Raw genomic sequence first — 13,718 nt, 5'->3', positions numbered from 1 at the left:
ATTTCCATGCCCCACCTCCATTCCTGCATTGTTGGGCTTTTACCTACTCCCAGGCGCTGTGCAGTGTCTCTTTGCAACTGCAAGGTCCAGGCCACAGAACAGTTTGGCCCTTGGTAGGTCTCTATTGTTGAGCATTCCCAAAAGGATACATTTTGGGTCTAATAGAATCGGTGTTCCCAGGATCTTACAGAGTTCCTCTGTAATTGCCTCCCTGTACTCCTGAATTATCAGATACTCCCAAATTGTGTGGAAGAAGGAACCCTCTCTCCCGTTACAACACAGACAATGCAGGTCTTGTGCCTTCCCCATCGTGTGCAGTCTCTGTCTGTCGTAATATACTCTGTGGAGGATTTTAAACTGGATTAACCATAACCGTACTTTTATTGCCCCCTCTCTCGGGTACATTAGTGCCACATCCTCCACCCATCTCTCACACAGCTTACTGAGATTGTCAGGTGTGTTGTTATTTAAGGTTTTATAAGTTAGAGAGGTCTCACTCCTTCCGAGCTCCTCGATGAGAAGCCGTCCATCCAGCGGGGCAGTGGTAGCCAGTTCCCTTCCCATAGGGGTATTTCCTGTGTGGGTCTATGTTGCCAGCCCACACAATTTGTGGCTTTCTCCCAGGCCCATAGAGCTACTTGGGTAGCTAGGAGGAGTCACCGCACCCTCCCCCGTATAGATAATATAGGCAGGACTGTTTATCACACTGTGACCCCTCCGGCCAAAAGGCAGAGTGATCTGTGGAGGTGAACAACCAGTCATTGATAATAATTAGGTGGGGTGCCCAATAATAGGCCTCCAAATGAAGTAAGACTAGCCCCTCTGTTATACGAGTTACGTTGAAGTGTTTTTAGTGCAATTCTGGGGTGTCTCCAGTCCCACAATAGAGTACGCAGGTCACCCTCCAACTTAGTAAAGACCTCAGACAGGATCTGGTAAAACGTGTTCATATAGCAATTTTGGAAGATAAATCATTTTAAACATGGCTGCACGTCCCATTTATATTAGAGGCAGCCCTCTTTATCTCCTCCTGCCGCACTTTTACCACCCTCTCCAGGTTCCTTTCAAAGCAGAATTCAGTTTCTAAACTCAGAAAAATTCCAGGTATTTAAATCTGTCTTCCATGCATGTCAGGCGAAGGGGGATCAGGGACGCATCATTCCCTCCCTGTGGACGGTAGAGCACCGACTTGCCCCATTTTATTCTATATTTGGAGTAGCTCCTGTATTCCTCAAACAATTTGAAAATTAAGGGAAGGGTCTTGGACGGTTCCATGACATAAAGGAGGATGTCATCCTCCTAGTGCAAAATGTTCTCCTCTTTCACCTATGTTTCTATAAGTTTGAATCCACGTATCTCTGGGAGATCCCATACTGCGCAAGCCAGCTTTGTTGTGAGAGCGAACAAGCAGGGGAACAAGGGGCAACCCTGTCTCATACCCCTACAGTGGGAAAGGGGGGACAGTGCCTCAGTCACTCTCACCACTGGCACCTGGGCCTGATAAAGTAGTTTCACCCACTTATGGTATTGGGGGCCAAACCCAAACTTTGCCAGAGTTTGTTCAAAAGATGGGCAGTGCACTGCATCAAATGCCTTTTTCGCATCTAATGCGAGGACGACATGTGCCTCAGACCGGTTTTGAATTTCATTCATACAGTTATGAGCTCGCATTAGATTAAAGCGGGTCGATCTACTGGCCACAAGGCACTATGGACCAGGGGCATGTTTACATGTAATACAGATGGGGGTAGGAGTCTCACTGCTCCCTGGGCTTAACTTCTTCATGGATTATTACTAATATTGCTCGTCTGAGGGCTGGTGGCAGAGTGCCCTGCTGAGTGGCTTCTTGGACCATATTCAGTAAGTGGGGCCCCAGCAGTTCCACGTGTCACTGAACAAATTCTGCAGGAAGCCTGTTAGGGCTAAGGACCTTATTGGATTTTTGCTTTACTGTAACAGCTTGGACCTCCATCAATGTGATGTCTGCCTCTAGTGAATTTTGTGCCTCTTAGTCTAATGCAGGAGTATTTACCGACTCCAGGAATTGCGCAATGCACGTCTTGCAGGGTTACAGCTCTGTAAAAATCCTCATACTAACGAGCAAAGGACCCTGCAAGTCTCTTCTGTGTCACAGCAGTCACCCCCTTGTCCTACTACCTGATGCACCCATCTGGCTTCCGTTTCCTTCCTGCCTAAACCTGCGTGGAGTTTCCCAGCCTTATGCCCAGTATCATTCAATCTGTGTAGCGTGACAAACATAGTTTCTCTGCTCACGATTTTGCCAGGTCTCAGTATTCCTTTCTCAGGAGTTACAACTGCCTGAGCCTGTGGAGGTCAAGGTCTGATCCTGGGCACCTTCACGTTCTAACAGCTTGCCCTCCAGTTGCTCCAGGGCTTTGACCTCCCTTCTCCCCCCTTTTTTTTGGGGGGGCAAATAAGTTCAGAACTTTGCCCAGAAGGACCTTGTATGCTTCCCTTAGCATCACTCTCGAGGTAACCAAGCCTTCATTATTTTTAAAATAGAGCTCTGTATCAACCCAGAGCCCTCTGGCCATATCGTGGTCCCTCAGGTCCCATGCTCTGAGCATCTATTCCCCCCACCCATGGCACAGTCTATCCAGCTTCACTAGCAGAGGGCAGTGGTCTGAGAACCCCCTACAAACACAGTCCCCCTATTGTATATCTCCCACCTCTATCGCCGGGGCAAATATGTAGTCTAGCCGAGAAAACACTTTGTGGGCTCCCGAGAAGTGTGAGTATCATCTGTGGGGTGTGCACTGGTTGCCACAGGTCTGATAGGCTAAGTGTGGCAGCAAAGCGTGGAAGCGGAATAGATGGCGGTGTTGTTATTGGTGTACCAGACCTATCCAGATTCACTGCCATGCCATGACATGACATTGTTGAATTCCCTACCATGATGTGTAATTAGGAGTTGGCTGCCCGCAGGATTTCTGAAAGTTTTGTCCGTGTGAGGGTCTATAACTTGGGCGGTTCAAATACATTGAGTGTGTCCCCAAAGTCCCCTTACTCCCATGTATCTGCTTGAGGGAGCAGATTGTTTTTCTATACTGAAGGGTGGGTTCTTTCTCACTACTAAAGGCACACCTCTTGATCCTGATGTATACCCAGCATGTGCCAGTGTGGTGTATGCTCCTCTTCCCAGAAATCTACACTGTGTATCCCGGAGAAGGGTTTCTTGTAGGAGTATAACATCAGGCAACAGTCTTCTAATGTGGGAGAACTGACCAGTCACCTGATCTCCCGGATTTCTGAGCCTGGGGCGCTCTACAATCCATTTCCAGGCCTCCTCTGGCGATCGGAAGAATAGTGATTCTCTTGATATATCACCTTGAGTTTGGCTGGAAACAAAAGCATGTATTGCAGGTGAAGGTTCCTCAATTTAGCTCTTACTATGTCGAAGGTGCATCATTGTCACTGGACTTCTTGTGTATAATAAGGGAAAATAAGGATTTTAGAGTTCTCATGGCAGACTTCCCTAGCCTGCGCACTTCTGCATGGATCGTATCTCTGTCCTGAAAATTCAGGAATCTTGCTTGTACTGGTCTAGGGAGAGCTCCTGGGTGTCTCCTACCTCCCAGTGCACTGTGCACCTGTTCGATGATGAAACAGGAGGGAAACTTGTCTTGGGGATTGTTTGTCGCAGCCAGTTATCAAGAAACCACACAATGTTGGGGCCTTTGAACCCCCTTGGGTAACCCCACAAATCTCAGATTATTACGTTGGGAGTGATTTTCAGCATCCTCCAGTATCCATAGCACATCTTCAGTGGTGGTCCTGGTATCTGTTATCTCCGTGAGGAGTCCCTGGACTGTGTCTTCCAGCTCCAAAATCCTGGTCTCTGTTGCTGTTACCCCTTGGACAACGCTGAAGAGGTCTTGATGTAGGAGGGACTCCTCCGATCATATTTTCCCCGCCTCCACCCTTCCTTCTAAAGCATCTAGAGAAGACAAGATTGACAAGAGGAGGGCGGCATTACCTGGCAGGGTTTGCATAGGTTCTTCTTACGGGGTACAACTACCTTGCGTGGCGATCCGTTTTCCCCTGGCATGGGTGTTTAGGTTCTTTGTCTTTAGCCATCGTCCCGATGATTGGCAGCGTGGGAGAAATGCCAATAGGTGCAGCAGCGGTTCCAGAGTGTTGTGTCAGCATTCGTGGATGGCAGATTGCTGCACGCCTGAGTCAGGAGTTTGTAGATGGGGCCCTAGCAAGGCCGAATGGGGAGGGGACTGTTCTGAAACAACTTTCCTGATTGCTGGGTGCACTGGGCCAGATCCCGACCCAGGGGCCCAGTCTCAATGGGACATCTACCTCACTTGTTTTTAAGGAGGAGCCTCACCTCTGCTGCATCAGTACGAAACCCAGCACTGGTCAATATCTTGGGTGCCTCCAGGCAGCGCTACTCCTCCACGAAGCAGTATCCGTGCTGCCCATATGTCCAGAAGGCTGCTGTGGGGATTCTGTACCTGGAAGTGCTGAGGCCAGCACATCCTCCTATGGGCCAGGTTACTTGCAACAAGAACTTTTCTTTGTGGAAATGCAGCCCTTTCTGGGGGTCCTTCTGTCCATCCCTCTGTTCCCCCACAAGGCCACAGATCCAATCTCCACCTCCAGTAATCTTGTCCGTGTGGGGGCAGTCTGTCCTCTGTCCCGCCTGTTCAGTCCCCCAAATTATCCGATTAACTGTTTGTGCGGTGGGAGGGGCACAAAGTGAAAAGGAAGGGGAAACCACAGGGAGCATAGGGGGTGTCTTCCTTCCTCTTAATCTCTCCTCTTCCAGCACAATATTGTTGGTGGCTTAAGTGTCCAGCTCTCACCCCCCCTGCCAATGACCAGGCCTTGGTCTGACACTACCACCAGGCCCCAGAGCACGTCTTCCTATGGGACCCAGCCGCGGAGAGCCGCAGACAGCTGTCTGTGCTCAGGTTGGGTGCTCACTGAGACCCACAGCAGTCTTCTTCTCCATGGGGCAGGTGGCTTCTGAAACCCCGCCCCAACAGGGCAGCTGCTATGGTGCCTCAGGAACAGGGACGATCCAGGCTGGCCCATGCCGCTGTGACCTTGTCGTGGTGATTCAGCTACCCTCTGCAGCCCTCAGACGATAACAGTCACACCCTAAACCTCTTGTTGGGAGAGATTGGGGGTGTCCTAGTGAAGAAGACAATTTCTTACACAGTTCACCTGGTTATGTTTTGGAGCCCAAATGTTGCCTGTCTGTAGTTGTTTTATTGCCAATTAGTCTGTCCCAATAGGACTATCCAAATTTGCCACTATGGACCTCACTACGACCCTGGCAGCTGGCGGTAACCCCGCCAACAGTCTGGCAGTGTTCGGCCAGCTATTATGACTGTGGCACGGCCATACCGCTGGCCCCTCCACTATACCTTTCGCCTGGCGGTTATAATCCCTGACCACCAGCCTGGCCACGGTGGTAAACACCGCCAAGGAAAGGCTGGCGGTAAGGGGGACTTGGTGTGCCCCTGGGGGCCCCTGCACTGCCCAAGCACTTGGCATGGGCAGTGCAGGGGCCCCCAGGCATAGCCCCATTGCACATTTCACTGCCCGAATTTCGGGCAGTGAAATGCGTGATGGGTGCTACTGCACCGGCTGCACATCAGCATTGCCGCCGCCTCTACCACGAGCCGGCAGCAATGTTGATGTGACTTTTCCGCTGGGCCAGCAGACAGTAACACTGTTACCGTCCGCTAGCCCAGCGGAAAAGTCAAAATAGGGAGCCAGAAATACTGCCAGCACTGGCGGTATTCTGGCGCCCGCTGCCTCGGCGGTCTTCTGAGAAGACTGCAGAGGTTGTAATGAGGTCCTATATCTCCTATTAAATTTGGCATAGTGGTTTGCCACAGCACTTCTTCGTGGCTGGATCTGCCTTCACTTCCTCATCACTGTACACCTGCTCATAATATCTCTCAAAGACCAGGGTAATTTCCTCATCTTGTTTTCTCCCCTTTCCAGTGTTAACTGTCACCACCCCCAACATTTCTTCTTCTTTCGATTGAAGCAGGTTAACAGATTGCCCCTTTATTACATCCTCCATTTATCATTTTTGTGTGGCTAGGAATCACATTTTTGTTTTGTTGCTCACTACGGCTTTGTATTCTGCCCTTGTGCAGCCAAGCTGCCTTTGCACTGTCAAGTTCACAGCTTTCCTGACCATCTCAGCCTCTGTTTTCTTTAATGTTTGCCCTATTTAGGTTATTTTAGTGTACTGCTGTGTTATCACCTGCCCCGTGATCACTGATTTATATCCCACCCACAGGATCTCTGTCATTTCTACTGTTCATGTGTTGTCTTTGAAGTTTTATTTTGTTGCCTCTCTAAGTGATTCCCTGATTTTCCTATCTTGAAGGTCCCATGCACTGAGTCTCTAGATTCCATTGCCCTATACAACTTTTTATGCAAACTGCACATCAAGGCAAAGTGGTTTAAGCTGGGCTTATAGTATGTGTTCCACACTCTTGGCAGTTCAGCTCTTAGAATTAGAATGTTGTCAATCCAGGAGTACAGTTGCTGTGTGAGTATTGTGTGTCATGTGAATGGCCCTGTGCCCACACGTCTGCCCATACCTGTTTATGAATTTCATTAATCATGTCTCCCCTCCTTCCGTCTGATCTGTTGCGTGAGCTGTCCATAACTTCATTAAAGTTCCTCACTGTATTGTGTAATTAGTGCAGTGTGTCTAGGAGTTACTGCCTCACATTAGTAATCTCCTTTTCTTGCAATGTTGGAAAAGCATATGCATTAGCAATTGTGAGAGTTTGTTGTCTTTAAATCACTGACATCCGATGTGACACACATTTGGGTCTTACCGTTTTTCTAGTGTTGTGAAGGAGAGGCACTTTTTCCTCATAACTGCCATACTGCTAGAGGCCCTTGTACGCAATAAGTTTGTATTTTCCCCTTGGCCAGGGAACTACATCCTGCTCACATGATGTGCGTCACCTTTAACAGGATGATTTCTGGGTTGAGTCGCTTGAGTTACTTCCCTGCCATCTAGTGTTTAATCCTTTAACATTAACACACCATTTACTTTCCATGTCAAAACCGTGTATGTGTCTTTAACCCTTGTCTTGTCCGGCATAGTTCTCTTCACACCAGTGGATGATGGCGGGGTTGAGAGCTCTGTTATCTTTTCTTCTTATTTGTGATCTCACCTCAATCTGTCTGTCTGTGTGGGTGTCACTTCTCATGATGCTTCAACATTCCACAGAAACATTAACTTACCCCCACCCTACTCTTCTCTCTGATGGACACAGAAATGATCCATTTTGTCCCCTGGGACCGTCTTCACCTCAAACAACCTGATAAGCTTTTGTGCACTGCCACCCTTACCTCGCTCCCCTTCGTTTTCAAGTTGAGCATAATCTCCAGAGCTTTAGTTTTGTCAGTTGTTTTTGTGGACCTGCAGCATCTGATCTCCTGCTAAGACTGCAGTTGGACCTCCCGCTTCTTCTCCAACCTTCCTACCTTTCCCTCTGTACCAGACCGCACATCCGATGAGCCCAGCATTTTGTCCTTCAGCCCTTGAATCTGTTTGCAATGTTTTTGTAGGTCATTGTCATCCCTGTCTGGCTATGTGTGTTGTCCAGCCTAAGTCCTCCTACCTATTAGCAGGAGTCAGTTAGTGTATATTTCTCCATTCTGCTACCTACTCTCATGCTCTTCCAGTGTCTCAAAAATTAGGATCCGGACCTTGAGTCATTTTGGGTTTGGATGAGTAGAGAAGCATGTAGCGTTGACTCATCGCATGCAGTTTCTTTTTGGCATTCTCAAAATATTTCCTCTGTAAATATTTTTTCTTGTGTAGTCAGGAAAAACATAATATGTGTGGAGTTATGTATCATTTTCTCTTTTCTCTAGCTATCTTCACTGTCTCATTCACTTTAGTTGAGCATTTTCACATTGATTGTTTGTAGTGGGCTCTGGGTGGGTGGGTGTTGTGCTAAGGCTTTATGTGCGCTCTCCACCATGTGACACTGTGATTAATCTTCCTGCAGTATCAAAGTCTTTGGTAATTGTTCTAGAAATAGCTCATCCCCCCCTCCCCCCCCCCCCCCATCTCCCCTGCCCCTTCCAGGAGACCCATGATGCGTAGATTGATTTTCCATGTCTTCTGTTCTATACTCAAGGCTTTTGTTAGAGGCCATCAGTTGCATCACTTTGTTATTTTAGCTCACCCACCACTTCTTCCAAGTCCGATATTCTCATCTTCATTATTGTAACGCTATACACTACCTTCCTTGGGTCTTAGTGGATCAAGCCCACCTCTACACCCTATTCCTCTATTTTGCTTTGCAGAATTTGGGGAGTGTCATAAATTGAATCCAAAATATTATCAGTCGATGAGGCTGGTCCTTCACTTGTGGTTGTATCTTTTGGATTCAGCAGGTCTTGGCTCCTTGCCCTTCGCTCCTCATCTTGTGGTTGCATCCTGGAGAATTTGTTGATGTGTTCCTGTTTCATGGAGGTAGTTCTTTCACGTCGTGTCACCTTCTGATGGCTTCTTTTGTCCTCTGTTGGGCACTTTTCTTTGGCCAGGCACCAGGAGTCTTTCTCCTTCGTTCCCCTTCCCCCTCAAATGTTGAAAATCTGTTTTGGGCCTTAGGCGGCTGTGTGGTTATTCACTGTCCATCCCCACACCTGTCGGCCCAAACAATCCATGTATTTATGTCTTTATTAGACTTCAGTGTTGGGCTCAATCCCCATCAAGCAAGTGTACAGGAAGGCTGACTATGCCAGTTCACACAGGCCTGGATTCTGCATGCACCTGGTGATCCAGGTCGGGCCAAGACCACAGCTCTACTGTCAGTTCAGTTTTGGTGGCCGTTGTCTCTGCAGCTTTATGGTTAATTTCCAAGGCAAATTGTTGACAAGTATAATGGGGCTCTGCGAAGCTCCGCAAAGGTCTGTTGCCATCTTTACTAGCTTGCTCCTTTCCAATTCTCTAACTTCTTAAACATGCGTTTTATATAAATTTAAAGAAATAATAATTAAGCTATCTCTAGTGAATAGGTGAGATGCTGCTGTCATGTAGGTATTCGGTTTTCAACATGTGACTTTTTCTGTGGTGGCAAGAAAAGACTGGGCTGTCGTAGGTGACTGTTTTTATAAACCGGATAGCATTGTTGAACTAACACAGTAAAATATTAAATATTTAATTTGTCCTCGTGATGCTCTAGCTTTCAAACCAGACTAAATTGTGCACTTTGTTTTGCAGATGAAATCACAGCAAGCTTTCGTAGGTTTGGACCACTTGTTGTGGACTGGCCTCACAAAGCTGAAAGCAAATCCTATTTTCCACCAAAAGGTAATCCACCTATATTTCACTACTTGTGTCTGGTCGTGTGAAAACAAAAGTAAAGGTATATTATCGTGCTGCATGTCTAATAAGACGTTGTTCTCTTTTAAATGTTATATGGAAAAGACAAATCTTAAATTGACCAATTTGTACGCAACTAGGCCTTATCGGCTATTTCAAATCATTGCAACAACTTTGTTTTGTCCAAGCAGAAGTGAGATATTTTGAGCTGTGTGGTGAGCACTAGGCTTAATATGTCATTTTCAGGTGAGTCACACTTGTTTGCCTTCCCGAATTGTTTTAGTTCCTTTTTTCCTGTGAAACATGTTAGTGTTTGAAAGTGGAGAATTAATAGGCACAGGAAAATGGGGAGTGTAGCACATTTTTGTTGATTATCGCCCACCTGAAAACGATACAGCTGTATGGTCTTTGTTTTGATCAATTAAAAAGACATTTCACGGGTAAGTGAATATCTCAGGCCATAATTAATGTGTTGCTTAGTGCGTTTCGGGAGGATGCATATTCACAAAAGGTAGAAACCTTTACTTTCTCTATTGCAAAACCAAATGGCATAAAGATTGCCTTAGGAATGGTTATTGGCACATCTAAACCAATACAGTCTGATATATCTTACTGAAATACAGAAACAAACATGTAAGTCCTAATGGAGAATATGTTGCTGTAGTTCTTATTCAAACACTGGGCTCTTGAGGGTCACCAATTGAACCATTGGTTATAGAGGGTCTGTGGCATGATTAAAAATGTTTTGTTTGTTTTTTATTTAAAAGAAAGTTTATCTATACGACTTAATGACAACGGGCATGTGTTGGATGGAAATACGGCACTGATCTAAAGAAAATAAGCAACCTTAGCCAGTAGTGGCCACCACAAATCTCAAAGGGAGCAGTGGGTGAATTGGATGGGGCGGGTGGGGGAAGGGAATTAGAAATAAAAAATTAAAATAAAATAAATATCCTTAACTCTTCCCGCTGCCTTCTGCCGACTCGACCCTCAGCTCCTGATGGTGTCCCAGCAAAATAACCGCCCCATTCATGATGTCGGAAGCAACTGAAACTAAATAAACTCAAAGCCGTTTTGAAAACTTCTTCTCAATGATTTTCAGTCAGGCTCTAGGGCCAGTAGGATAATGGTTTGTACTTTAGTGAATTTCAGAAAAGCCATGTGACACTAAGCATGTCAGCTTGCTCCAGACATTGTAGACCATAAATAAAACTTCAGTCATGACTGGAGAAGGTAGCTTTAGGAGCAACCAAACCCCTTTGCAGCAAAATATGATGTATGCCAGGTGCCACTTTTGTTGCAGGTACTTTTCAGTGTTCATTGTAAACTATTGGCCGAGGTGATTCATCACTGCTCCTTACCTTGAATGTGTATGTTGATGGCATACACATTTATCGTAGTGTAGCTGATGCAAACACTGTCAGAGACTGCAGTTACATGTTCGTGCAAAGTCGTAAAATGGATGACCAGTAATTGTTAAGTCGGGAATAATTGTTGACGTCTGTAAATATGATAAATTTTAAGTTTGATTTATTGTTTGATTTTTATGGGTGGAAAAAGCAAAAAAAAAAAGCATTTATTACACAACACTAAAAAGAAAAGATTGCAATATTAAGACATTATTGTTAAAATCCCAATTGCATCGACTTTATTACTATAATAGAAATGTGCTCAGTTCATTACATAAGGCCACATTTACGTGCCTAATCTCTGAACGTCAAAACACTGGAAGCAATCATTCTTTCATTCTTCATAAGGGAAATCATATTTACAAAGGAGATTACTGCCAAATTACAAGAGGGGCATTTTACCAGGCCATCCGTATGGCTTATGATCTTTTGCATTTTCCACTGAACCCAGTCTTACTTTAAACATCCATCGCCTGTTTTCTGTAGATTTAATATTTTTCACATATTGTTGAAAGTACTGTGCTGTTATTTTATCTGTGTTTGTAATGCTTGCATGTTACTCTGGAAGGCATCCTGGCACCTGGAGAAGTGGGTGTTTTCCCGACTGTGGCCTTTTGAAAGAGACCGATTTAAAAGTTTATTTTGGGAATTCTTGTACTGAGCTGTCGGCTCTAATGTGCAAGGGGAGGATGTTTTAGGAGCCAGGGACGAGAAACCGCCGCCGCAGGCTCTGGCTCTACAGATGCAGGGGAAGTTGTTGCACAGAAGGCTGGTGGAACAAAGATGTTTGGTCAGGGTGTGGAAAATGATGCAGCTTTTCAGATAGGCGGGTCCTTGGTTCTCTAGTGCTTTGTATGCATGCATGATTAGTTCGAACAGGATGCGTTTGTGAATGGTAAGCCAGTGAGGAACTTTGAGGTACAAGGATACGTGGGTGCAGGGTGGGAGATTGGGTACAAGACTGGCCGTTGCATTTTGGCTGACCTAGAGTCTCTTGGTGAGTTGTGTGGAGATTTGGATGTAATGGGCATTGCCGTAGTTCAGCTTGCTGGTGATAAGGGCTTGGATGATGGCTTGAAAGCTGTTGAGCGTAAGCCATCTGAAAATTGGAAGAGTTGGAGGATGTCGAAGCAGAAGAAGGCAATCAAGTTGACCTGTCTGGACATTGAGATTAGGTTTTGATCACGGTCCCCATGTCCCTAGTGTGACTCAATGGAGTGGGTGTGGCTCCTAATTCCAAAGGCTAAGGACCAAAGAGAGGTGTCTTTCCTGAAGGGTACCACCTCCGCCTTATCCGATTGAGTTTCAGGCAGTTGGTGTTTTCCCGATGGATTACTTATGACAAGAAGTCAGTGAATTTAGTTAGGGTGCTGGAGGTGTCCTTGGCGAGTCGAGGTTGAACTGGATGTTGTTGGCATACAAAATGATGTTGTCTATAGGATTGCAAAATGCTGGTGAGAGGGCCCTGTAGGGAAAACAGCCTTAATAAGGACAGCAAAACCACAGAAGCCTTTAACAGAGGATTTCAATCTGAGGGTGCACTCCCCGGGGGGCGTGGAGTCCTGGACAGTGGGTTGCAAATTCCCCCTTCGTCAAATCATTAAAATGCCTCAGCTGAACTATTATTTATTGAGTCTCCTGTGCTGTTAAACGAAGCCACATAGACAGCCTTCCTGCCAGAGCTCTTGCTTTCTGAATGAAATGGAAATGTGCGCTGTGAGTTGATCTGCAACTGTAAAGGGTAATCTGCAACTGTAAAGGATTCTAGTTCTGGCTTTAAATGATCCAGTCACTCAAAGCTTTGTGATGGCAAACATTTATTATTTTTGAGTGTTAGTGCAATGAGTTAACTGCGCTGTGAAGTGTGTGCTTTTAATTGTAATTGTATTTACATAGTGCTTAGTTTACCTGGCGGTGTTGAAGGGACAGCTATTAAAAAATAGTATTGCATATGCTCTGGTATTGAATAAATCTACATTTAGCAAGCATCGTTTTATTTTAAACCTTTTTGTTGTTGCTTATCTTATACTGTGTGTAATGCAAGTATAAAATAATGCCTTACATATTCACAGTGCTTTCTGTCGCAGACTGACCTAGTTGCACTAAAAATACACAAGTCACTATTCTCCACTGCACCAACCAACATTTAATTCTGTCACTCTCCGGTTACACACGGACCTCTGCAGTGCATTAACTAATAAAGGTTTCATAATGCACTGCAGTGCATTTCCCAATAAGTAACACATTTGTTTTATGTATTTTTTCATATAAGCTCACTGTTATTGTATGTGTAGCTACTATTGTATGTGTAGCTACCTGACGGTGAAAGACTTAAAAAAAACAACTTAAAGAATATTTTGGGGCTTGCACCGCCAGCATAAGCCTCTCAATCATATCTATGAGGCGACCCAAAGCCACCCTCATTGCTTTGCATGGCCTCATAGATATGGAGTAAGGCAAAGCAGCGTAAACCACTGTGTTGCCTTGCTTTGTGTCAAGGAGGCGTTCCATGGGCATTTTGGTGGGTGTTTCCACGCAACACCCAGGGATTTTGACACTGATTGACAAAATCACGTAAATTGGAGCAGTGCCAAAACCTTGGGCCTCCCCAGAGCAGGCGTAATTAGGAAAAAAAAAATAATTTCTCCTCGTTTTCTCCTCTTTCCATGTGTGTTGCATTCTTCCGCAAAGATAGAAAGAGGAAAATGCCTCTCTGGATTGTTTTTGTGCAGGAAAGTACCCCTGCAAGCACAAAACAATCCTGCCTTTGTTGGCTCTAGGCATCAGTTGGTGCACCAGCGCAGGAGCAAAAGGACATTTACCTGTGATCAAGGCAGTTCTTTGCCGAAACGCGTCATGGTTTTGCATCTGTATGTGCTGCTACTCAGAATAAAGGCCTGGATGTTTTTTGAACTGGTACCTCAGCATTTTGTTTTCGTTACGTGACAATGGGATGC

General features: G+C 45.7%; 1 protein-coding gene across 8 annotated transcripts in view; it reads left to right on the top strand.

Annotated features, from left to right (window-relative positions):
* The window catches only part of CPEB3 (cytoplasmic polyadenylation element binding protein 3), a 543,123-nt gene that overhangs the window by 392,421 nt on the left and 136,984 nt on the right, over positions 1–13,718 (top strand). For all 8 annotated transcript variants that reach the window (XM_069239797.1, XM_069239803.1, XM_069239805.1 and 5 more), the window contains one exon: positions 9,251–9,340. In XM_069239797.1, the coding sequence (XP_069095898.1) occupies positions 9,251–9,340 (90 nt within the window). The remainder of the gene's footprint in view (positions 1–9,250; positions 9,341–13,718) is intronic.

Source organism: Pleurodeles waltl, chromosome 6 (assembly GCF_031143425.1).
Source record: "Pleurodeles waltl isolate 20211129_DDA chromosome 6, aPleWal1.hap1.20221129, whole genome shotgun sequence".
In the NCBI taxonomy this organism is placed as follows: domain Eukaryota; kingdom Metazoa; phylum Chordata; class Amphibia; order Caudata; family Salamandridae; genus Pleurodeles; species Pleurodeles waltl.
The sequence above is the reverse complement of the archived record's forward strand: the minus strand, read 5'-3'. Positions and strand labels throughout refer to the sequence as shown.